This window comes from Tachysurus vachellii, chromosome 3, assembly GCF_030014155.1.
Source record: "Tachysurus vachellii isolate PV-2020 chromosome 3, HZAU_Pvac_v1, whole genome shotgun sequence".
In the NCBI taxonomy this organism is placed as follows: Eukaryota; Metazoa; Chordata; class Actinopteri; order Siluriformes; family Bagridae; genus Tachysurus; species Tachysurus vachellii.
This window is the reverse complement of record NC_083462.1, coordinates 13,042,418-13,066,805: the sequence shown is the minus strand read 5'-3', so window position 1 is coordinate 13,066,805 and position 24,388 is coordinate 13,042,418. Positions and strand designations below refer to the sequence as shown.

The following is a 24,388-nucleotide window of genomic DNA, read 5'->3' as shown; positions in this document are numbered from 1 at the left end:
GTCTTGTCTGTCTTGTTTGTCTTGTCCTGCACTGTTTGCACCAGGTTGCACAGTTGCACTTTATGCGAATAGGACTGCTTACTAAGTCCTTAGCCCTGTCTTTGTTTTTTTGTAGCACCACAATCCTGGAGAAACATGAATATATGTATGAAATGACAATAATAGCTTCCTGACTTGTGTGTGTATGTATGTGTGTGTGTATGTGTGTGCGCCAACTCAACCCTGAGGTCAGTAAGTGACGTCAAACCAACATGGCCGCTCACATGAGCACAGATACACAGACACACACTAAGTACGCAGTATGTACACGTCTTATCTTCAGATTAACCGACACACAGACATTTACATACACATCCATAACACCGTCTCCACACGTCGCCGTTTTTGTTCTGAAAAAGCTGAACACGAACTAATCTATATTCTGATTCGTTTTTTTTTCCGGCTCTCGAACGCACAGAAGTCGGAAATAAAGATGGCGTGTGTTTGAGACGACGTTGTGCCGTGTTAAGCCCCCCCTTTCTCCGGTATCCCCGCCCACCAGTTTCTAGTTGAACTAGATGTGTGTCTGCTGACTGTCTTCAGGCTCAGAAGATTCAGGTAGAAACAGCAAATCCTACACCTTCAGTGTCCATTCGCCGGAACCCACACGGGTGTTTGGTCACAGCTCGGTCTTATAGCTGACTGATTAGAAGCCGAATGACACAGAAACAGGATATAAACACACTTAAAGTTTCCTTCACAACTTCCTCAGAAATGTCTCAGGATCACGGAATACGTTCCTCGAGTGGCCTTCAAGCTTGAAGATCTTCTGGATTTGTTCTTTTTTTTAATCTGTTTTTAAGGAAAAAGCTTCTTGGTCTCGAGTTCACACCCTTTTGTTTGTGTACTGTTCGTACCTGCGTTTGGCGGAAGTGAGTACCGTTATATACCTTATACACACTTATACACACTTATACACACACACAATGAGCGGCTGTCTCCGTGTAGGAGCTCCTTTATAACGTGTTTTGTGTTATAACGTCTCTGTAACCACACAATAGCTATACAAACTGTTGCAAAAGTAACCGCGCGCGCACACAGGGCCTGGTTAAAGGGACAGTACTTCCGGTTCTGGCTTGTGTAGTTGACCTGTGTGTTGTGTGTACTGACATTTTACATTTCTATTGTTTAGCAGGCACAATAACACACACACGCACATACATACATACATACATACATACATACATACATACATACATACAAACACATATACACACATACATACACACACATACACATATACACACACACAGATATACACACACATATATACACATACACATACTCACACATACACACACACACATATATACTCACACTCGTATATAAACACACATATACACACATACACACACACACATATAAACACACATACGCACACATATACACACACACACATACACATATATATATATATACACACACACAGGTGGGATTCAAACTCATAACCTTCTGGTCAGTAATCCAACACTAGGCTTCTGCATCCATGTACTCATCCCCTGGGGTAATACCACTACTATTTAACAAACAAATCCTGGGATCGTTACTTAATTTAGGTCTGTTGCTATGGCAACCTTGTTGCGAAGTGATCCAGGTTCAGACCCTCAAGAATTGTGTTGTCTCAGATGTCTCAAGAGGTGCAGAGCTTTCAGTAAATGTTCATCCTGCTCAAGCATGTGGTGGATCTGGAGGAACTTTGGGTGAACACACACAATCTGTTCCAGGCCACACCGGTCCCAAGTTCACAGATCGAACCCACAACCTTCGTGCCATTCACACCAGACACTTACACCATTTCAGCACGAATACCAAATGAACAGACCAGACTGAGATTACTCCCTCGTCATTTGTGTACTCAGGGAGGGTTTGAGCTCCGAAAAACTTGGACATCTGCGTGTCTGTCTTTTGTCAGCAACAAGCTAAAATGCATGAATAAGCGATGTATATTGACTTCCTCACAAACAGCGATGCTCAGGCTTATAGATTTAATGTCTGTTTATTTATTGATCCCGTTTAGCCCAAATGGCCACGCGTACTTTTACGTCCAAGCGTTTAACGCTTTTACTTTTACGTCCAAGCGTTTAATGTGTGCAGCAAAATTAATAAGCATTTCTTTGTACATTAAAGTACGCTTTGAAGGATGTCTTCTCTGAGACATCTACCTTCGCTGTTGAGCCTGAACCTGAGTATAGACATTTACATTTACATTTCTGGCATACGGCAGACGCTTTTATCCATAGCCACTTACAATTTATCTCATTTTATACCACCGAACAAGTGAGGGTTAAGGACCTTGGTCAGGGGCTCAGAAGTGGCAGCTTGGTGGAGCTGAGATTCGAAAGATTCGTGATACTGAGTGAGAAATGCAACAGCAGTTCTATAATAATATTGTTCAATCAACCGTAGTTAAGGTAATCGTACACATACGTATAAATCATTCAGATGTTTGTATTTTTATTCACCTTATTCTACACAAGTGTGTCAGAACGATGTGGGCTACGTAAAGCCACTGGGCAGAAGTTCTATACAGATGTGAGCAGGTCACGTGCTACATTTTACTCATCAGCGTGTTCCTGTTGTGTTTGTACCATGAGCACTGCTTATAAAACACAACTGATGAAGATAATGGCACCAGACTTCTTGATGTATCTTTGAAAAAAAAAAAAAAGTCTTTGGTACAAATAAATTAATTGAAACCTTTTTTATTTCTAGAAGAATCCGGGTGATGTTTTTTTAAACAGTACTTAGCAGTTACTTCATTTCCAACCAACAAAACAAGAACTTTTTTATTCCTAATTAATAATAAGAATAGAATAGAATAGAAAGGACATTATTTACATGGAAGTTATTTATTATCGTTTCACCCAAATGAGGAGGTGGTTCCCTTCCAAGTCTGGTTTCTCTCAAGGTTTCTTCCTCATATCATCTCAGGGAGTTTGAGGGTGATTTGGGTTCTAGTTAAGAGCTTGGACGTGCTGAATAATTGAAACATACTGTAGGTGTTCTGGAAAAATCATAACATTTTTTTTGATGTTTCTTATCTGTATCAGGTTCATGCCAGCAAAAACCGGTGTACTGGACATCTGGGAATACGTGTGTCATGTAACAAACAGCACAGTTTGAATTGGATTTGGGGAAAAAATATATTTTTTATAGCTGGAAATGTTTACACATAAAGAGTTTGGTGTGAAATCGTTTAACTGTGAAGAGCTTTACTTACAGCAAACAGTTTTGGGTTAAGAGTCGGCTGATGCTCGGGGTGTCGGTATGGGAGAAGAAAAAAATCGAAATAAAATTTTACTCAGAAAAAAAATTCAAAATACTAACAAAATGTTGAATTTATTAATAGTAATAATAATGATGCATTTTATTTACGGACACCTTTCAAGTCACACGAGGTCACCGTACAAATTCACACAAGTAAACAAATAATAAAATAACAGTAAATAACAATAAAACAAAATAAAACATAAGATCAAGCCACATAAGTGTGAATAACACTAATTGGTATAATTAATAATAATGAATGAATAACATTACTAACGAAGGTTCCGTGTTCTCTTCCGTGTCACGTTTTTAGACGAAAAGTGCGTGACACACTCAGAAACGTCATCTTACCCACGAGCCCTTGTGGTTACGAGCGAGATCTATTCTGAAGAAAGGGCAGTAATGAACAAAGAGCATTAAATTAATTAGCTTAATTATATAAATTAATTTAGATTTAACCCAGTGCGATTAGTTTAGCCAATGGAAAGGATTAACTAAGTGACGTTTGTAGAGTCCGTTCCTACATGGACGTGAAGCTGCGGCACACTGGTACCATCAGGGCTCATAATTTCACCCACAAGGCTCATTATTTGTATTTGTAGGTTGCAGACACTACAGCGGCGTTCGACAGACACCCGTATCCATTTTATCTTATTTTTATACAACTGAGCAATTAAGGGTTGGACCTGGGATTTGAACTCTCAACCTTCTGGTCAGAACTCCAACACCTTAAACACTACACTACCACATCCCGTGAAAACCAAGTATTTCTTAACAACTGATTGAAGACCGTATATAGGATTTTCTCTAATCCCAGCTCATATTATGGAAATACAGTGATCTGTTTAAATGGGTGATTTATTTATTCATCAGTTTTTATTTTAGCCAAAGGCTATAAAGGCCAGGCGGATAGTGATTTGAATAACGCCCCATCCCAGGAAATATTAGCTGATCGGTAATGCATTTCACTCATTTAATCATTCCAGGTATCACACACGACCAAGGTTGTGTTATTCTGTTCTGCAGGATGCATGCTTCTGTTTCTCATGACGGAAATAAAGCCACTGCTGGCGAGAAGGATGTCGTATTTACTTTACGTGGAAAGCGGAACGTGACAGAGGGAGGTTACAGAAGCATGCATCCAGCTACGGTCATGTGCAGGAGCTACAGGGGAAACTATCGACTGTACGCCTGTGGGTAAAACACAGCTTGGGGGGAAAAAATCATCTGGATTGTAGTTACGTTTGTGTGTGAACGAATTTTTTGTATTCCATAAAAGCGTTGATCTCACATTATTCTTGACCATAGGTTTGTTTTTGTTGTTTGTTTGTTTGTTTGTTTGGTCATTGTCAGACCCCCTGAGCTGTTCCTCAAAGGTTCAAACACAAGTCCATAAAACTCCAGCTGTTAAAATTTCATTAATATTGCATCACTCGTTCAGGGGGACGTACATGACACACGACCAGCCTCAGACGAGACGTTCACACTTAAACATTTCACACTGGAGAGCTTACATCAGAAATATGGTTGTTTTTCGATAAATTAGATAAATAAAAAAATTCGATTTCCTCTCTGGCCACTACTCAGAAAGTCACGCTTTACAATTCGTCACACACAAAAAAATAAAAATTAAAAATCGCATGTAAAATATTTTGGAGGATATTTTTTATCACTCCTTTGTGTACAAAGTGGCTAAGAAATAAAATGTCTAAAAACAGACCTCCGGTATGGAAGCTCGTGTGTGTTTGGATTTGCCTTTTGTTAGTTATTTTACAGACCGTCTCTTGGCTGCCTAAGATCCTGGGGGCGGAGCTTTCGGACTCATTCGGACGTCAAACACATCTAACCATTAGATCCCTAATCTTTTCTTTTTTCCTTCTTTCTTTAACATTATTACCTAATGCACCTTTAACTTAGATGAACGTATTGTACGTATTGACTCCGAGCTAGCGCCTCTGTGCTCCGTGAGTTCAAACACACACAAACGTTTGTATATTTATTCTCATCTCTGAACAATGAAAAGCAGCGGCGATTGAGTACATATCAAGCCAAAAAATTATCCTTAAAAATATTTGGAAAGGACAAAGTTACATTGTTATACCTTGTCTTGATCCTGTACATTTTGCAGGAAGTTGTGTGTCGTCCTCGCCTGAAAGTTTTTGCCCACCTTAATTAGCAATTTAAGAGTTTTCTTTCAGAGAATGTTGGATGTAGTGCCAGGTCTTAATCAGGAGACTGTCCTTCATCCTGTTTCTGTAATTATCAGGTAAGGAAGATGCTCAACATAACCTTCCGATTGGTAGACATTAACCACTAGGCTACCACGTCCCCTTGGCACCAGTATGTCAGCACCTTTAAATCCTGTACGGTGTGATCCGGGTTAAATTGGGATTAAATGGGATTAGGGTGTAACGTTGTACTTGGTCTGCAGCAATGTTTTGTCTCAGTAGAATGTTGCCCAGAGCATCAACTCAGCCCAGACCTTGCTGTCAGGGCCAGCATGAGCTTGATCAGCATTTTGTGCTACACTAGTTCATGGCCCCCTTTTGCTAACCAATGCACACCATCCAGACCTGGTGATGCTCTGACCCAGTCATCTAATTTGGTGATATCATTTTCTCCACCGTTTGTTGTTGACCTTCTCATTGCTCCATCTAATGTTTGGTAAATTCTGTTAAGCTTTTTGTGGCCTTATACTAATGATACTAATTGGGTTTTTACGAACACGTGTTTTCTTGTGGAAATACGATATCATCCATCTCTCACTAATCTCTCACTAATCACTAATAAACATGGTCAATATTACTCGATTCTGGTTGTAATTGTCTCCGAGTAGGATCAGACGGAACGATCACTGAATGTGGAAGAGTAAGCGGCCTTCAGCCCTTGTACCTCAGTCCCGTTTATGACCTCAAGCATTGAATTGTTCTGAGATCCAGATACTGTGTTATCTGTTAGCTGGACTCTGGAGAGCTAGTTTGCACAAGTTAAAGCATCTGTTTGAGCGACCAAAGTCCACTCAGACACTCTGTAAAAGAGTTAGCTTATCTTTAGAGATTAACAGAATAAAAAAAAAAAACAGCTTTGGAAGGTTAGTAAGGTATGTGGTATGTCACCTCTCTGTTGATGATGTGATAGAGCCAAAGTGCAAACACACGTTTTCATTTCATTTGGTTTCATGTCAACAGTCGTCATGCTTGCTGAAGGCTAACCCTAACCCTGCTTGCTGAACGTTTTGACAGGATTCGGATGAGTAGGGCTCCACAGATAACTCTGTAATACTGCTGATCAGAATTTGTAGCTCTTTATGTGGACCTACGCATATGAGGATAAACAGAGTGTCTGTGAAAACACTGAGTTTGTTGATTCGATTAAAACTGACTGGACTGTGTGTCCTCAGCTCTCATGACCCTGTTCATCAGTGCTAACTTATACACACACATTTCACTGGCCTTTGTCCAACTCATCTCAGATCCTGTCTGTCTGTCTCTCTGTCTCTTCTCTATCTCTCTGCCCCCTCTCTGTCCCCCCCTTCTCTCTTTCTCTCTCTTCTCTTTCTGTCTCCTCTCTCTCTCTGACTCTCTCTCCTCCCCCCCGTCTGATTCTCTCTCTCTCTCTCTCTCTCTCTCTCTCTCTCTCTCTCTCTCTCTCTCTCTCTCTCTCTCTCTGACTCTCTCTCTCTCTCTCTCTCTCTGACTCTCTCTCTCTCTCTCTCTCTCTGACTCTCTTTCTCTGACTCTCTCTCTCTCTCTGACTCTCTCTCTCTCTCTCTCGCTCTCTCTCGCTCTCTCTCGCTCTCTCCCCACCCCTTCTCTCTCAGCACTGTGCCCAGTGGTGGTATTGTGCTGCAGTATTCAGTAACAGTGACCATGCTGTCATGGAGACTCACAGAATGAGTCCATTGAGAGTCGAGGCCTGTGACAGTGCGGGTGTCCCGTCGGATCGCTTTGTGCTGCTGCCGGTGTCAAGACGATGAAAATCGAGTGATCTTCTGCTTCGTCTCAGAATAATATGTGATGCGACGCTGAACTTCACATCAGTGCTGTCATTTAAAAAGTGATGATCTATAACGACACTGAACGCTGTTCTGAACGCTGATATGATATGCTAATAAAGTTAACGTGTTAAATAATATACATGACAGGAATAAAGGACTAGACAGGCTTAAGTGTAGTGACCTAAGTGTTAGAAGACACTGTCTACCGTTCAGTCTTCACTATTTCTGATGCTTTGAATACTTCTAGTATTTAGTTATTAGTTAATATTCTAGCTCTATTCTAGTGTTTTTGTCTTAAACCCTCACCACAAAAGCCCAGCGTGTGAGCCAATCACAGCACAGTGTTTTAATGGCTGGAAAACGTACTCTCCAAATACAATTTTATTCATTTATTTATTTTATTTTAAATTTTAATAACGAGTTCTGACTTCATTTAAACAGTACAGACTTCAGCGTGAGAGTGTTTCAGTCTTTCCTATATGTTTGTAATTGATAACCGGCCGAGCAATGATGGCACTTTTTTAGTGAGAGCAGACAAATGAAATTCACGAGATGTTAACCATCTTGGGCAGTGCGCTAGAAGGGTATGATTAGGTGTGATGTGCTGTTTCTCATCATGTAAAAGTGTTCCATGCTGCATTAAGTGTAACCACAAAGCCACCACTTTACACCGCGCATCATGTGGGACGATGTTTAGCTCATGCTAGTTTGTCACGTCAATGTCATGATTACAACTGAATCAACACTTCAGGAAATTGCAAGATCATCTCTCTCTTCTCTCTCTCTCTCTCTCTCTCTCTTTCTCTCTCTCTTTCTCCCCCCCTCTCTCTCTCTCTTGCTGTCTCTCTCTCTTTCTCTCCCCCCCCCCCCCCTCTCTCTCTCTCTCTCTCTCTCTCTCTCTCTCTCTCTCTCTCTCTCACACCATATCTTGATAGCAGCAGCGGATATTCAGATGTTTGCGATTAGAAGTGCAATCGACCTGTGCATGTTCACTCCACATACTCTGAGTGGCTCTTTACTATCTGCTAACTCCGCATACGGCCCAAACACTATAGAGGCTTTAAAGACTGATATGCGATGTTAAGCGAGGACACCGACTGCGCTTTCACAACAGATAAGGAAGCGTTGTGAATAGAGAGGCAACCCTTTGCATATATTACAGAGATAATCTTCTTAAGGAAATCAAGGCCCATAGTATGTCCGTTGAAGTTTTTTGCCACCCTTGTGTTTGTTCATTCATTCATTTATTCATCTGTAGGCACCTCTGTCTGAGATCTCAAGACTGAGCGGTTGTGTTCGTAGGAGTTAAAAGGAATCCTCACCGTACATCACCAACAGTTGAAGGTTTCATGCAGCGAGCCTTTTCCTCAATAGTTTGTTTCCTGTGTGAAATCTGAATTTCATTGTTAACAATATTAGTTTTAATCGAACTAATACCTGGTGTAGAAATTGCGTGAATTGTTGACGAGTTCAACGCGAGCTGACAGTGAGGCAAATCACCAACATATCCAGAGGTGAGTTAAGCAGTTGATTGCATTGATTCGGCAATGAACAGAGTTACACTTCCATCCGTACGAGTGACAGAATGATAATATAGGAACCTGTAACCTTGTTCCTGCCAGAAGAATCACGTTGAGGTTTTCACCTGTCAGTGATCAGAGTTCAGTAGAGGTCTTTCTTCATGTTTCATAAGAAGTTTGGCTTGTTGTAATCTCCTTAGATTCATTCTGGCTCTGTGTAAATAGCTGAGAGTCTTCTGTGTGTACTGCTGTTTGATTCTCTCTCTCTCTCTCTCTCTCTCTCTCTCTCTCTCTCTCTCTCTCTCTCTCTCTCAACTCTAGGGTTTAGGTAAGTCCTGGTGCTTGAGGAATTTGGGTGTCTACGGTTAGCACAAGTCCAACACAGTGCTTTTGCTCAGACTTCTTAAAGATGGTGTTGGAAAAGCCTGGTCCAGTCAGTCAGCTAGTCAAGACTTGCCCTGGCTGTCAATAGGTTAGGGGCAATTGAATAATATGAAGCTTTAATTCTTTATACTCAATTCTCTTAGACGTATATGCTTATTGCATTTGCACAGGATTTGCTGGGCTCCGAAATTCACTGGGCAGCAGGAGTGATGAAACGGAGTAATAAATGTGGCCTCGTGATGCCCCGTATTATTGATTTGTACTTATTAAATGATTGCTCTTACATTGCAGCGAGGACATGGAACCTATTCTAACACTGATCTTATGCCATATGAGCCTGAGATTTGTGTTCTTGGAAAGTCTGGGATGATTTGTGTGGACGTGATCACTTCCCTCTGATTGTGAAGTCCTTTCTCTCTTAACCCTCTCTCTCTCTCTCTCTCTCTCTCTCTCTCTCTCTCTCTCTGCAGCAGTATGTTGTCCCAGCTAAGTGACTGGTTCTGGAACGAGCACCTGTGGTTTCCAGTGGGTTTAGGATGGGCTGATCTGCAGGATCGTGATGGTAAAACTTATGCCAAAGGCTCTGACCTCTGGGTTACCCTTCCAATAGCCCTGGTCTTCCTCATCATACGGCAGATATTCGAGAGGTTTGTCCACACAACATCTTTATACATCAGCACAACATCAGTGTTGAGGTGTCTGTACTAGAGGTCTTCTCGGGTCTAAATAAATGTACCCGACCCGAAGTGACCCGAATCCCTTTTAACCTGAACCCGACGTGCATAATTTATTTATTTTTTTAAGAAAGACCCGACCCGAGACAAACCCGAAAAAATTAGACCCGAGTCCGACCCAACTGGTTGGCAATTTTTTTTTAACACGACTGGACCCGAATGTTGCACACACCGATGCAGAATTCATTGACAGGTCAAAATTGGATTCAAAATTGATTGACAGGTCTGTTTCAACAAAAATTAGCTTACCGCCAGCAACACGATGTCGCAAGCGGTCATGGCAAACAGAGGAGAGGTTGGAAAAGGACTCGAGTCGATGCACACACGCGAGATACAGTAGTTTGGGTCTTCTCGGGTCTGTTCGGTAAAAACACATTCATTTTAAATTACCTGAGACTCGATGCCGCTATTATTATACCCGACCCGTGTCCGAGGCACACGTGAAAATGTTAGACCCGAACCCGCTCAGGTCTCGGGTCGGACCTCGGGTTTTCGAATCTAAGTGGACCCGTGAAGATCTCAGGTCTGTACATGCCGTTAAAGCTGGCACGGCAACACTCTTTAATACAAAACAATCAGTAGTCATTTAAGCCACCACAACACTGACTTGGAAGGATCATTAAACGAAGAGGAATAAATAAACACACCTCCATGTTCATGAATGCTTCATGATGTTGCTTCATCATGTGAGCTTTGTATCAAACCACATACACCACGTGTCTTTAAAAAGACAATGATGTGATTGATCCCAGATGTAGGAATTGGGTTTTTTGGGCCATATTGGAAATTTTATAGTATATTAAAATGTACATGCAGTTTTGCGTGTCCTATTTTGTGATAGGAATCTTTTTAATTCTGCTTCCACACGAGAACTTTTGTATTATTTGTATTGAACCTGTAGGACCGTAGCACTGCGGCTGGCCTCTGCGATGGGAGTGGAGGAAAAGGTGAGAGTGCGGGCAACGCCCAATCCAACACTGGAAGCCTACTTCTACGCCACGAGTAAACATCCAGCACAGGTAAAAAACATTCCATTCTGAATAATACAACATTAGCAAAGATAATATATTGTTCTTTTTCTCATTCGAGGCACATTGTTTAGTTCATTTTTATGGAAGGTGTCTCCTGTGTCAGCTTTAAAGCTGTTGCAAAAAGTAAGACCTTTTCTTTTGTAGTTTATTTGTAACTAGAGTTTTGTAGTTGTAGTTCATTCATAATCTTTCATTTACTTTAAACAAAGCAGAAACAAAGAGACGGTCTAATAAGAAATCCATTATTTATAGCTTTAACAAGAGAGCTAGATCTAGCTTTGGTAATCGCTGTGGAAGAAGAATGAGACAGATCAGGCTACATCACACTAATTAGCTAATTGATTAGTTTCCAGTGACATCATTCTAAGTCACGATTTATTCCTTATATAGAAAAAGGCCGTGTTGGATTTAGAATTATTCATTTTATTTCTGGACTTTTTTTGTGCATTACAATCTTGAAACATTCTTTGTTTACTTTTTATCATTTTAGGCATTCGTTTTCTGCTAAAGGAATAAAAAACTGTAAAAAAACAAAAAACAAAAAAAAAACAGGTTTAATACTATATATATATATATATATATATACACACACACACACACACACACACACACACACACACACACACACACACACACAGCGGGTAAAATAAGTATTGAACACGTCACCATATTTCTCAGTAAATGTATTTCTAAAGGTGCTATTGACATGAAAAGTTCACCAGATGTTGGTAACAACCCATTCAATCCACACATGCAAAGAAATCAAACCATAGATGTCCGTAAATTAAGTTATGTTTAATACTGTTAAATGACACAGGGAAAAAGTATTGAACACGCTTACTGAAACATATTTAATACTTTGTACAAAAGAATTTTGTTGGTAATGACAGCTTCAAGATGCCTCCTGTATGGAGAAACGAGTTGCATGCGTTGCTGAGGTGTGATTTTGCCTTCAAATCTTGAAGGTTCCGTGGGCCTCTGCTATGAACTCTGATCTTTAGTTCTTTCCATAGATTTTCAATTGGATTCAAGTCAGGTGATTGGCTGGGCCATTCTAGCAGCTTTATTTTGTTTCAGAGAAAGAATGGGAAAATGTACAGAGACATTCTTGATAAAAATCTGCTGCCATCTACCAGGATGATGACATGGCAGCAAATTTTTATCAAGAATGTCTCTGTACATTTTCCCATTCATCCTTCCTTCAATTATATGAAGTTTGCCAGTACCGTATGCTGAAAAACAGCCCCACATCATAATGTTCCCACCTCCAAACTTTACGGTTGGTATGGTGTTTTCACTTAACACTTCAACTAGCACTTCTTTCCTTATCTTTCGCATTTAAAAAAAAAAAAACACACCTTTGACACTTTTTCATTGTAACTTTGAACAAATGTTTTAAGCTCATGGTATCTTAAGTATGTAACTTAGTGAGCCAGCATCAATGTATTCAATGTTAGAGATTTAAGCACTTATGTACGTCGCTCTGGATAAGGGCGTCTGCCAAATGCTGTAAATGTAAATGTAAATGTAAATGTGTTTTTGGGGTGATGTGCAGTGCCATTTTTCCTCCAAACATGGTGTGTATTATGGCATCCAAAGAGTTCAATTTTGGTCTCATCTGACCAGACTATATTCTCCCAGTATTTCACAGGCTTGTCCAAATGTTGTGCAGCAAACTTTAAACGAGCTTCAACATGTCTTTTCTTTAGCGGTGGAGTCTTGTGTGGTGAGCGTGCATACGGGCCATGGCGGTTGAGTGCATTACTTATTGTTTTCTTTGAAATAACTGTACCTGCTGATTCCAGGTCTTTCTGAAGCTGTCCACAAGTGATTCTTGGCTCTTGGACAACACTTCTGATAATTCTTTTCACTCCTCAATCTTGCGAGGAGCACCTGGTCGTGGCCTGTTTATGGTGAAATGATGTTCTTTCCACTTATGGATTATGGCCCCAACAGTGCTCACTGGAACATTCAGAAGTTTTGAATTCCTTCTGTAACCAATGCCATTAGAATGTTTTGCAACAATAAGGTTGCGAAGGTCTTGAGGGAGTTCTTTGCTTTTACACATCATGAGATGTTTCTTGTGTTATACCTTGGTAACGAGACCTTTTTATAGGCCATCAGTTTGGACAGAACCAGCTGATATTAATTTGCATTGACAAGGGGCAGGATTGCTTTCTAATTACTGATTGGCTTTCCATGCCTTTTTGCACCTCCCTTTCTTCATGTGTTCAATACTTTTTCCCTGTGTCATTTAACAGTATTAAACATAACTTAATTTACGGACATCTATGGTTTGATTTCTTTGCATGTGTGGATTGAATGGGTTGTTACCAACATCTGGTGAAAATTTCATGTCAATAGCACCTTTAGAAATACATTTACTGAGAAAAATGGTATTTTTGTATTGATACTAAATAGAGTGTATTGTGGATATTTTGCCAAGAGTTGTTGTTGTTCTTTTTTTTTTTTTGTGCCATGTTTCACTCCTTTTCTGTTGTCCGTATGTGTACAGAGTGTGGTGGAGAGTTTAAGTAAACAGACAGGCTATTCTCAGCAGCAGGTGCAGCGCTGGTTCCGGAGACGACGCAACCAGGAGCGACCCAACCAACTCAAAAAGTTCAGGGAAGCAAGGTACATGCAAAACATACATGTCTCCCAGACAGTATTTGCATACAGGTGATAAAAGTGTAAGCATTGGAACAATGAGGGCTCTCGGACTCCTGGAATCGTCTGCCAGTGACCTTGTGTATTAAGAGTATGTTAGAGAAGAGTGAAGTTGAGGATTATTCGTGGTATCCAGGACAAACGCCTACAGCCACGCAGACAAGAATCACCGATTCATACGAGTTTACAAGCCGGTACAGACCTGACATGAAGACGAAATTCAGTGCTCTGATAACCGTCCTCATAACATCAGTGGTGTTTAGACTCGTTTTACGAAGCAGGACACGTTACACTTAGTCTAAAGTCAAATGAGCTGAGCTTAAAAACTCATTTTAGTAGATTAACTACACATCAAACATCATTTACAAACAAACTGAAAATGAAACCAAGATGATCGAATAACAAGAACACTCCATAGTAGTGATTAACAGCTCTCATGAAGATAGATACTCAATTTGTAAGAAGTCTTTCTTTTGGTTGTATTTAGTCTAAAGAGTTTATAGATACAATTTTTATGGTGACAGTTTCATACAGCGTTTACAAATGCTTTGTCCGATTTCTGTTATCGAGGACAGGTGAGAGTCATGATACTCTACGTACAGAAACCCAACAGTGCCCTGACTAATCTTGTAACAGGCGGCGATAACGTATTAATTGTTTATACCGATTGAAAATGTTTGATAAGACAGTTTACACAGTCTCCAGAGTTCTGAATGCGCTGCAGGAAAGGTTTAACAAAATAAGGCTTAATAAAATAAAGCAGCAAATATTGTAGGGTTTTATATTTGAAAATACCTTCGTAGGTAAACGAGCATTTCAAAAATGTAGGACTTGCCTATGAATTTTGGAAAGAAGTGATAAATGGAAGTGGTTTTTAAAGACCTGAGCTACAACATGGCTGAGAATTTGCTCAGAATCTGTCTGTGTTTTCTTGTAGCTGGAGATTTACGTTTTACCTCCTTGCCTTCTTTTCTGGCCTGGCTGCTCTCATCGATGTGAGTACAAATAAACCCTCATTATCTATGCATGTTTGTGTAGGTCTATATGTATGTGTATCTAAAATTGTGTATCTGTGTGTGTAGAAACCCTGGTTCTGGAAAATGGAAGATATGTGGAAAGGCTTCCCAACACTGGTAATATCCTCTAACACAAATTCCTACATTTAATCCAGAGATTCATGAGACGATGCACAATCGACTATTTTGTTATTTTACGGTTTTAATTTTTATTTATCTTTTTAAATCCAGAGTTCTCCCAGTATAGTTTCAGCTACTTGAGAGCGTAGAGGAATCAGACGTACGTCAGCTGCTTTTACAGCGTCGTAAGGCAGTTTGACGTGTTGTACAGAAATGAGCTAACAGCATGCTGTGTCTACTGTGCATAGAGTTATTCTCTTCTTTACTCTAGGACACACAGCACATTTGAATCTCCCAATGATAGGGTAAAGGCTTAAACTATGAGCCATAAGTAGCATTTCTGGAAGCCCAAAGTCCAGCACAGTTAGATGATTACATTGCTCAAAAGGATTAGCATTAGCAGGTCTGGTAGAGCCGGGAAAGTGACCCTTGTCTTCTGTTACAATCATTTATTCTAGCATGCGTTTTTAGAGAAGTATATTCCGAGATCCCAAGTGCTCTTGTGTTGTGCTTCCTATCGAGATTATGTAGTGTCGCCATATTTTCAGTTCCACTAGTTGAGAACATTATCAGGCTCTACATTGTATGTTATATAGAACTTTTGTGTCCAGACAAATTAAATCATCATGAGACCAACTCTACAAACTTTTATGTTATCATCACGCATTCACATATACTGTTTTACATGATTAAATGGTTTAAATAAAGAGAACATTACTGGATTATTTACCATCATGTCTATTTACGTGGTGGATCTGACTTCAGAAATTGATTCGGAATTCAGGAACTGATCAAAAGTATAACTTTTGTTCATCACATTCAATTATTCTTCCCTAAACTGTTCCACACATACAATAATAAAGCAGACAGTATTGTTAAATTTCTCGGTATATTGTAGCTTTACCCTGTCCCAGCATGACAACGTCCCTGTACACAAAGCACAGAGCTCCATGAAGACATGGTGTGTGAAGGTTGGAGTGAAGAACTCGAGTGTCCTGCACTGAGCCCTGACTCTGACTCAACACCACTGAACACCTTTGTGATGAACTGGAACACAGACTGAACCCCAGACCTCCTCACTCTTACATCATCAGTGTCTGATCTCACTGATGCTCTTGTAGCTGAGTGAACACAAATCCAGTGGAAAGCCTTTACAGCAAAGTGGAGCGCACTATTAACAGCACAGAGGGAATAAATCCGTAATGGGACGTACCGGTGTGACGGTCGGATGACGACATACTTTTGGCCATTTTAGAATTTAAGTCTAAAACATTTTAACTTTAAAACTGTAGAGGTGTTTATCCAAATGAGATAAAATCATCACAACCACTGCAGAATTGTTAAAATAAATAAAAAATGAATAAAATAAAATAAATAAATAAATTTGACCTGTGTAGAAATCAGATCTCAAAGCAGCAGCAGAAATTGTTAGACAGAAATTGTCAATGTGTAAGTTTAATTTTTAAAAATTTTCAGTTGAATGTATTCAGAGCTCTCTCCCTTTCTCTCTCTCTCTCTCTCTCTCTCTCTCTCTCTCTCTCTCTCTCTCTCTCTTTCGCAGACTCTTCTTCCATCTCAGTACTGGTACTACATGATCGAGCTGGGTTTTTACCTTTCACTCCTCTTCAGCGTGGCATCAGACGTGAAGCGAAAAGTAAGTATCCAGATGTGCACATCTGCAACAGAGGTGTTTGATGTTACTGTATTAAGGATGTGTGAGAATTATTAGGAATCATTATCACAGTTTTCATGACTTTAATTCATTTTAAATGTTATTATAATGGGGGAAAAAAAGCCCTGTGACAAAAAATAGCTATGTGGTAGCTATTTTTTATCACAGCATCAACGTCACACAGTATTTACAGGTACGACAACTTCTTTAACGTAGCGTACATACATTTGACTCTTATAGTGTCTTTAAATCTTAACTTATAAGACAATTTGGTCAATAAATGACATTTGTAAATGTCATTACTACATCATTTCCCTTTTATAGCTTTGGCAGAAGCCCTACATTCAGAGTGACTTACAGATGTGAAAGGACATTAATTTTATTTAAACAACTGGGAGGTTGAAGGTTAAAAGCTTCCCAAAGATCCTAGCAGTGGCAGATGAGCAGTGCTGGGATTTGAACCCATAATATTCCTATAGTTCATTAGTTTAATATCATAACCACTGAATTAGTGCTGACCGGTATGTGAAATATCCTTGTGTCTGATCTCCTTGTGTCTGATCTCCTTGTGTCTGATCTCCTTGTGTCTGATCTCCTTGTGTCTGATCTCCTTGTGTCTGATCTCTTGTGTGTGATCTCTTGTGAAACCTTTTTAAATAGTGACGGACTAGGATTTACCTGGTGATGTTAATTTTTTTCAGGATGATTGGTAGAGCCAGACAGCAGAAAAAGTATTTGGTTAACAAATCCGATGCACAAACACACCTTCTGCCCCGATGATCAGCTGCAGTTTAGCTGAACACTTTTCTACAAGCGGCTACACACTTCACCCTGATAAACGCGTCTATATAAAGTCTGACATTCCCAATAGCTGTGATGTCACTGATCTCATTATTACAGCTATTGTTCATGGTGTTATTGGTCTGCGATGCTGTAGAGTGTGCAGTAATTATTATGGTATCGACGAACCTTTTGTGTTGAAGAAATCGATGTTAACTAAAGTTCCAGAGAGTAAATACTGACTGTTCTGCACATGAAACTAACTCCAAGTGCGTCAGCAAACTCCGACCCTGCTCACAACCAAACCTTTTTCTCTTTTCTTACATCATCTCTCCTACAAAAAGCTTTTGGTGCTCGGGCTCGTTAGTGTTTAACTGTGCGGTTTGTCTGAACCTCTGGAACTTTCTAATTTGACACTGACCTCAAACTCTATTCTTTTTTAATAGAAATCAAACATTTCTTTTTAAAAAAGAAGAAAAAAACAAAACAGGAAAAGTTTGCATTTGAAATGCAAACTTGAATTGCATGTTCACTCTGGTGGAATTTTATGTTTCATTGGCTCACAAATGTGGGTGAGGGGGCGGAGCCTATTCTGTTTGTTAGTAACTTTTCTGGCAACAAAGGAAATTTGAATTTGTGAATTTTTTCCGACTTGGTTATGTAAAAGGACCTGGTTTAAAGCATCAAATGCAAAGGAATCACATGAGTAAATTTCTCTGATCGTCCCCACGGCACAGGATGTACGACATGCACAAGTTCACAGTTCGGGTCGAGATCACAGCGTCAGTTTGATTCAGCTTGATTTGCAGAGCAGAAAATGTTTAGAACATTTTGCTCTGTTTTTTTAGTACAATATGTGTGTGAAGACAATTTGTACAATTATGTTTAAATATCATAAATATTTAAATAGATTTAAATATCCTGGTCACTACACCCATAAGACTGGATCATTTGGTAAATAATTTGCTTATGATGGTTCCCTTCTGTCTCTCCTTCTTTCTCTGTCTCTCTCTCTCTCTCTCTCTCTCTCTGTCTCTCTCGCACTCTCCCTCTCCCTCTGTCCCTCTGTCTCTCTTTTTGTGTCTCTTTGGGTGTGTCTCTGTCTCTCTCTCTCTCTCTCTCTCTCTCTCTCTCTCTCTCTCTCTCTCTCTCTCTCTCTCTCTCTCTCAGGACTTTAAGGAACAGATCGTTCATCATGTTGCCACCATTCTTTTGATCAGTTTCTCCTGGTGTGTGAACTACATTCGAGCAGGAACTTTGATCATGCTGGTGCACGACGCTTCAGATTATCTGCTTGAGGTACGAGTGTCACGGTCTTTATTCACTCATCAGGAACCACTTTATCAGGGTTGTAGAGCCGACCACAGGAGTACAGGGCGGATGGAACGCCGGTTTATTGCAGGTCAACACTGTAGCATAGCCAGACCTACTATCATGTGGGAGGAAGTGGGATAATCTGACACACACACACACACAAATACACACAAACACACACACATACATGGGAGAAAATGCAAAACTATGCACACACAGTAACCTGAGCTCAGGAGCTCCGAGGCTGCACCTCAACATGATGCCCCACAGGCTTTAATCTTGGTTTTAAAAACATGGACTTGTATTGTCTGTCTTTTTTCTGCATTAGGGAATGACACAGCAACAGAAATATCCTTTACAATGGGTGTCACTAGGAGAAGGTTTTTAGAACATTTAATCCAGGAAGGCCCGCTGTAGACTGTAAGAGAAAAGAACGACGGGCATGTTGACAAAAATGTCTCTATTATGACCGTATTGATCACCCAACGTTTAGTATAACTTCTAGTGACTGTCATGCAAATTTATGACTCACCTTATTTATTTATTTATTTATTTATTTATTTATTATGGACCTGTGCTTTAGACTAAACAGAGACTAAAAAGACTAAAGACTAAAAACTCAGGTTCTTTTAATCAGATTTTTTTTGGCGGGCAACTGCATTGTTCTAGGTTCAATATCCCAAAGTAAAAAGCAGATTAATCATCAACAGCTATCTAACACTGACCCCTGGTGTAAACTCTAAGGTATTACACTGAAGTTAACCACGTTTGTGTCTGTCTCTCTCTGTGTGTCTGTCTCTCTCTGTGTGTCTGTCTCTCTCTGTGTGTCTGTCTCTCTCTGTGTGTCTGTCTCTCTCTGTGTGTCTGTGTCTCTCTGTGTGTCTGTGTCTCTCTGTGTGTCTGTCTCTCTCTGTGTGTCTGTCTCTCTCTGTGTGTCTGTCTCTCTCTGTGTGTCTGTGTCTCTCTGTGTGTCTGTGTCTCTCTGTGTGTCTGTGTCTCTCTGTGTGTCTGTGTCTCTCTGTGTGTCTGTGTCTCTCTGTGTGTCTGTGTCTCTCTGTGTGTCTGTGTCTCTCTGTGTGTCTGTGTCTCTCTGTGTGTCTGTCTCTCTGTGTGTCTGTGTCTCTCTGTGTGTCTGTGTCTCTCTGTGTGTCTGTGTCTCTCTGTGTGTCTGTCTCTCTGTGTCTGTCTCTCTGTGTGTCTGTGTCTCTCTGTGTGTCTGTCTCTCTGTGTGTCTGTCTCTCTGTGTGTCTGTGTCTCTCTGTGTGTCTGTCTCTCTGTGTGTCTGTCTCTCTGTGTGTCTGTGTCTCTTTGTGTCTCTCTCTTTCTCTCTCTGTGTGTCTGACTTTGTCTGTATCTGTGTCTCTCTCTGTGTCTCTGTTTCTGTCTCTCTGTGTCTCTGTGTTTGTCTCTCTGTGTCTTTGTTCTCTCTGTGTCTCTGTCTCTCTTTCTTTGTGTCTGTGTCTCTGTGTCTCTGTGTTTGTATCTCTGTCTCTCTGTGTCTCGCTCCATCCTCCTCTGCCACCATTTAGTCGGCCAAAATGTTTAACTACGCCGGCTGGAGAAAGACCTGCAACTACATCTTCATCGTCTTTGCCATCGTCTTCTTCATCACAAGACTCGTTATTTTCCCATTCTGGTGAGAGACCAAGTTACTGATCAGATCTCATATCACCTGATGTTATGATAGATATGTGTTTTTTTTGTTTGTTTTTTGTTTTTAATAAATGTGAATGGAGTTATTTAAATCACTTTCACTTAGACTCTCCTCTCTTTCTCTTTCAGGATCATATACTGCACCTATGTTTATCCATTGACCATGTATCCTCCCTTCTTTGGTTATTATTTTTTAAACGGTCTTCTGATGGTGCTTCAGTGCTTGCACATCTTCTGGTTTGCGCTCATTCTGCGCATGGCGATCAAGTTCCTCCCTGGCAACGTGAGTCCGTCTTTCTTTCACGTTCACTTTTACTGTAACCACTTCTTTACCTTCTTTACCTTTCTCTACCTGTTTAACCTGACCATTTAGTAATGTATACCATATTTACGGGGTTTATTGGAAGAATAACGTAGAGGGTTAGCTTCCGAATAAGAGATAAAGAGGAAGGTTTATGGATGTGGTGAGGGAAGACATGCAGGTTTTTGATGTGACAGAGGACAGATTGAGATGGAGAAGAAAGAGAAGAAGAAGAAGTTTCATTAGAAACATTGATCTCTGTGACTTAATCAGCTGTGAACTTGGAGCCAATAGAGAGGCTTAATCATAACCTACCTGACAACAAATACACTCTATGACGAAAAGCACATGACAAATAGATAAAAATAAACGTGCGTCTGAGAGAAATCTTTTTTTTTAGCTGTTAGATTTAAAAAGTTTTGACCAGCTTTGCCTTGAAAATTGAGAACTGAACGACCGCATTTTCTGTTAATTAAATCCTTCTAAATGCTTCGTTTTGAACGGTTGACGATGATATTTCTCCTAGCTGTACGATTATTTAAAACCTTTCTTACATTTTTGAATTAGTCTTTTTTTTTTTTTTTTTTTTTAGATTAAATATGAAAAAAAAGTGATGTAAATAAAACATTAGCACCTTGGTGTGATATGGGTTGCCAGGTCTCTGCAAAACTCTACCCCAATAACATAAGCACAATGATTTACTTTTAGAGATTTTAACGGACATTATCCAAAATAATTTGAAGATTTTCTTTTCTTTTTCTTTAGTGTCTTAATAGATTTTTATTGTTTCTCCAACAACGTTTCTTTTTTCTCTCAAACTGGGCTTAAAGAGACATCAACCCCAATCAGACACCATATCATTTACACCTCTAGTATGAATGTATTTTCTCCCCCCCGTCAGCAAACCAGTAATTAACCAACACCAAACAATGAAAGGCTTACATTTGTCATCATTTTTAACTACATGTCACTGACTCCTTTGCCGTGCAGCATATTGTGGAAGATGAGCGGAGTGACAGAGAAGAGACTGACGACTCGGAGGACGAGGACAAGGCACCGGAGTGCAATAAACGACCCAAGACGCAAAACGGACCACTGCAGAACGGCCATTCTGCCTCAAACAACAACCACCACCGCAAGACGGAGTGATGGGTACAGATAGGAGGAGAGCGGGGATAGGACACCCTCTATAACTAACACACACGCGCACACACACACACACACACACACACACACACACACACACACACACACACACACAGAGCACTAATAGGTTGAGGCAGGAATAGAGGCTGCTGGTTTGGAAAATTGGCTTACACATATACAGTCACACAAATACATTTGACCAAGTAAATAAGTAACCTTATCCCAAAAATATGTTTCAGACAAAATAATAACAGTCAACGTTAGTAAATGCACTAGATGCTGCAGAAGAAATAAAATCCTAATGCAGTGAATCTTCCTCGTCCTGCTTTGTGTACGACTTGCCTGTTGCCTGGTTAATGTGAAGTTCTCACTCCTTGCCTGCCATTGATTTCTCGTCGTGACGTACAGTAAAGACGTCGCTCCTGCGTTTCCGGCCCCAGGACATTTACTAACGTCACAGAGCTTTGTCTTTGTCTTCGTCTTTACAAGCAGCCTTAAGGATTTACCTGAAGTCAGACTTGCTCATATGTGCTGAATTATTTTTCACCAAGCAGCCTTTAGCTATGTCTCTAAACACATTCCATTCATTCCTGTTCTCTCTCTCTCTCTCTCTCTCTCTCTCTCTCTCTCACACACACACACACACACACAGTCATCAGCCCTCCTGTGTCCTGTTCACATCTCAGTTGCACTATAGTTTAATTTTGCCCCACACTACCACTGCCCTAGAGATGATCTCCTAGAACTTTGAGGACCACAAAAAAAAAAAACAACTGATCACAAAACACTGATATTAAGCTGTGCAGAACACAGAGAAATCTCTTTTAGCTCAGATGAACGAGCTTCACCACCCAGATGAAGCTGAATATTTCATTTTTCTGCCTTTAGTGCCTTATGTTTGTCCAGCATCTCGGTCACTCATGAAAATCTGCTGAATCCGGGTTTAGATGTTTTTGGCTAGATGTTTCAGTTAAATCCAAAAAAAATTGTATATGAAAGAAAGGAGAAAAAAAAAAACGGAAACAATTTTGTCATAGCATTTCGATCTTCTTTATTTTTGACCTTTTTGTCTTGCTCTTTATTAACAACGATTACACAGATTAATATGGTTTTAATGTATTTTTGTTTTATTGTTGTTGTTATTTTTGTTTGTTTGTTTTATGTTTATTTTCATTTCATCATTTTACTTGAGCTCCAAATTTATTTGGATCCATTCCAAGAAGTTTCACTATCGTTGATTCAAATACCGTATTCTGCGTTTCACAAAAATGGGTAAAGAAGGATTTCTGCTCTGTATGGAGTCAGCTTTTGGGGAGAAAACATTTCTATTTGGAGAATTTCAGTTCTATAGTCATTTGTTTAGAATCGTTCACAAACAGAGGAAAAAAATATATATTGTAGTAGTATTAAGATGAAGAGTCAGTATTGATCACTTGTTTGGCCTCCAGATGCACTTTATAAAACCTGATCTATAGAAATCACATGAGTTAGACTTAAAATAACTTTATATTTGACTCATTTTGTAACAATATGCATCTGTAAAACTCGTATGCTTCAAATAGACACGAGGTTTATGAGGTTAACAGTGAAACATGTCCCTCTATAATGCCATACTGTAGTGCTGTGCGTTGTATCTGAGCTTGACGTGTTTCCCAAACCCACTGAACTCTATATTATATCCAGTGTTAGAATTAAAGATGAGAAAATACTTACGACTAGGAATAGAATTATACTAAAAGTTTACATTTTTAGGTCTTGTTTATTTTTTTTACTGCAGTTATTGACTGTCACTGGTTGTTTACCCATTCAGCTGTCAGCGTCTGTGGTCATAAGTGCTTTATATCTTAAACACATTGCTGTTTTTTGCACTTGCTCTCTTCTTCCTTTGCTCTCCGGTCTGTTCGTGCCAGTAGGCGTAGCTTCATACTTAGCTCAATACTTAAACAGCCATGTTTTGAATAACTACATAGTAACCTGAAAAATAATATACCAGGCGGGTGGCACGACTGCGCGGTAGCTTAGTGGTTAAGGTGTTGGGCTACTGACTGGGAAATCCCACAAAACACCAAGCTGCTAGTGCTTGGGCCCCTGAGCAAGGCCCTTAACCCTGTAAAATGTAAATCCGCCAAACACCATAAATGTAATAATAGTCATCCTGAATCTAAAAAAGCAAATAAATACAGAATCTGACATGATGAGACTTCAATTTTTTTTCCTCCTCTCCTTTTCGTTTTTTTTTTATTGTCACCTCACTTCTTCATCTTAAGAAATCATCCCTATTCCTTACAACCTTTGCTTAATGCCAAAACCTATTCAACCAAATCAGATTTCTCCATCTGTTGACTACATCCCTGATGCACACAAAAACATGATCAGTGTCATAACTGCCTATGTTTTCTGTTGCGTTTTGTATCATTGCTCTGCAATTTAAGATAAAAGACTGTGGATACCCAAACCGTCCAGCTTTGTGTGTTTGTTTCCTGTGTGGATTGAGTTTGGGGAAGAGAGAAGATCCTGTTATCTGAAATGATGTCTGAAGTTCTAGATTTTATGAAATATCTGATATAAGAATTTAATAAGAATTAAAATGAACATCACTTACACTTCATTATCAGGGTCTAAATAATAATTGTGTTGTCTTCAGAAACTTCTATAGACAAGCAAACAACCTCTGGCAACAAAAAAGTCTCAAAAAGTAAAGCAACATTTAGAAACCAGGTGAATAAAATATGTGCACCCTTCATACG

At 39.8% G+C, this 24,388-nt stretch overlaps 1 protein-coding gene across 2 annotated transcripts; it reads left to right on the top strand.

The window, feature by feature from the left end:
• The first annotated feature begins 522 nt into the window (after positions 1-522).
• cers2a (ceramide synthase 2a) lies at positions 523-24,096 on the top strand. 2 transcript variants are annotated; one of them, XM_060865811.1, is made up of 11 exons: positions 523-911; positions 9,681-9,854; positions 10,843-10,960; positions 13,488-13,606; positions 14,577-14,634; positions 14,722-14,772; positions 16,337-16,429; positions 18,398-18,526; positions 20,071-20,177; positions 20,324-20,477; positions 21,486-24,096. In XM_060865811.1, exons 2-11 carry the CDS (start codon positions 9,682-9,684, stop codon positions 21,642-21,644), a joined length of 1,161 nt encoding a protein of 386 aa, XP_060721794.1. In that variant the 5' UTR covers positions 523-911; position 9,681; the 3' UTR covers positions 21,645-24,096. The 2 variants fall into 2 exon arrangements, with proteins under 2 accessions (XP_060721794.1, XP_060721793.1); XM_060865810.1 differs by having other exon boundaries at positions 524-911; positions 9,678-9,854.
• Positions 24,097-24,388: the final 292 nt, after the last annotated feature.

Coding starts and splice junctions, on each gene's coding strand:
- cers2a (XM_060865811.1), top strand. CDS start 9,682: ATGTTGTCCCAGCTAAGTGACTGGTTCTGGAACGAGCACCTGTGGTTT. Junction 9,855..10,842: donor ATACGGCAGATATTCGAGAG/GTTTGTCCACAC, acceptor TTGAACCTGTAG/GACCGTAGCACTGCGGCTGG. Junction 10,961..13,487: donor CGAGTAAACATCCAGCACAG/GTAAAAAACATT, acceptor GTATGTGTACAG/AGTGTGGTGGAGAGTTTAAG.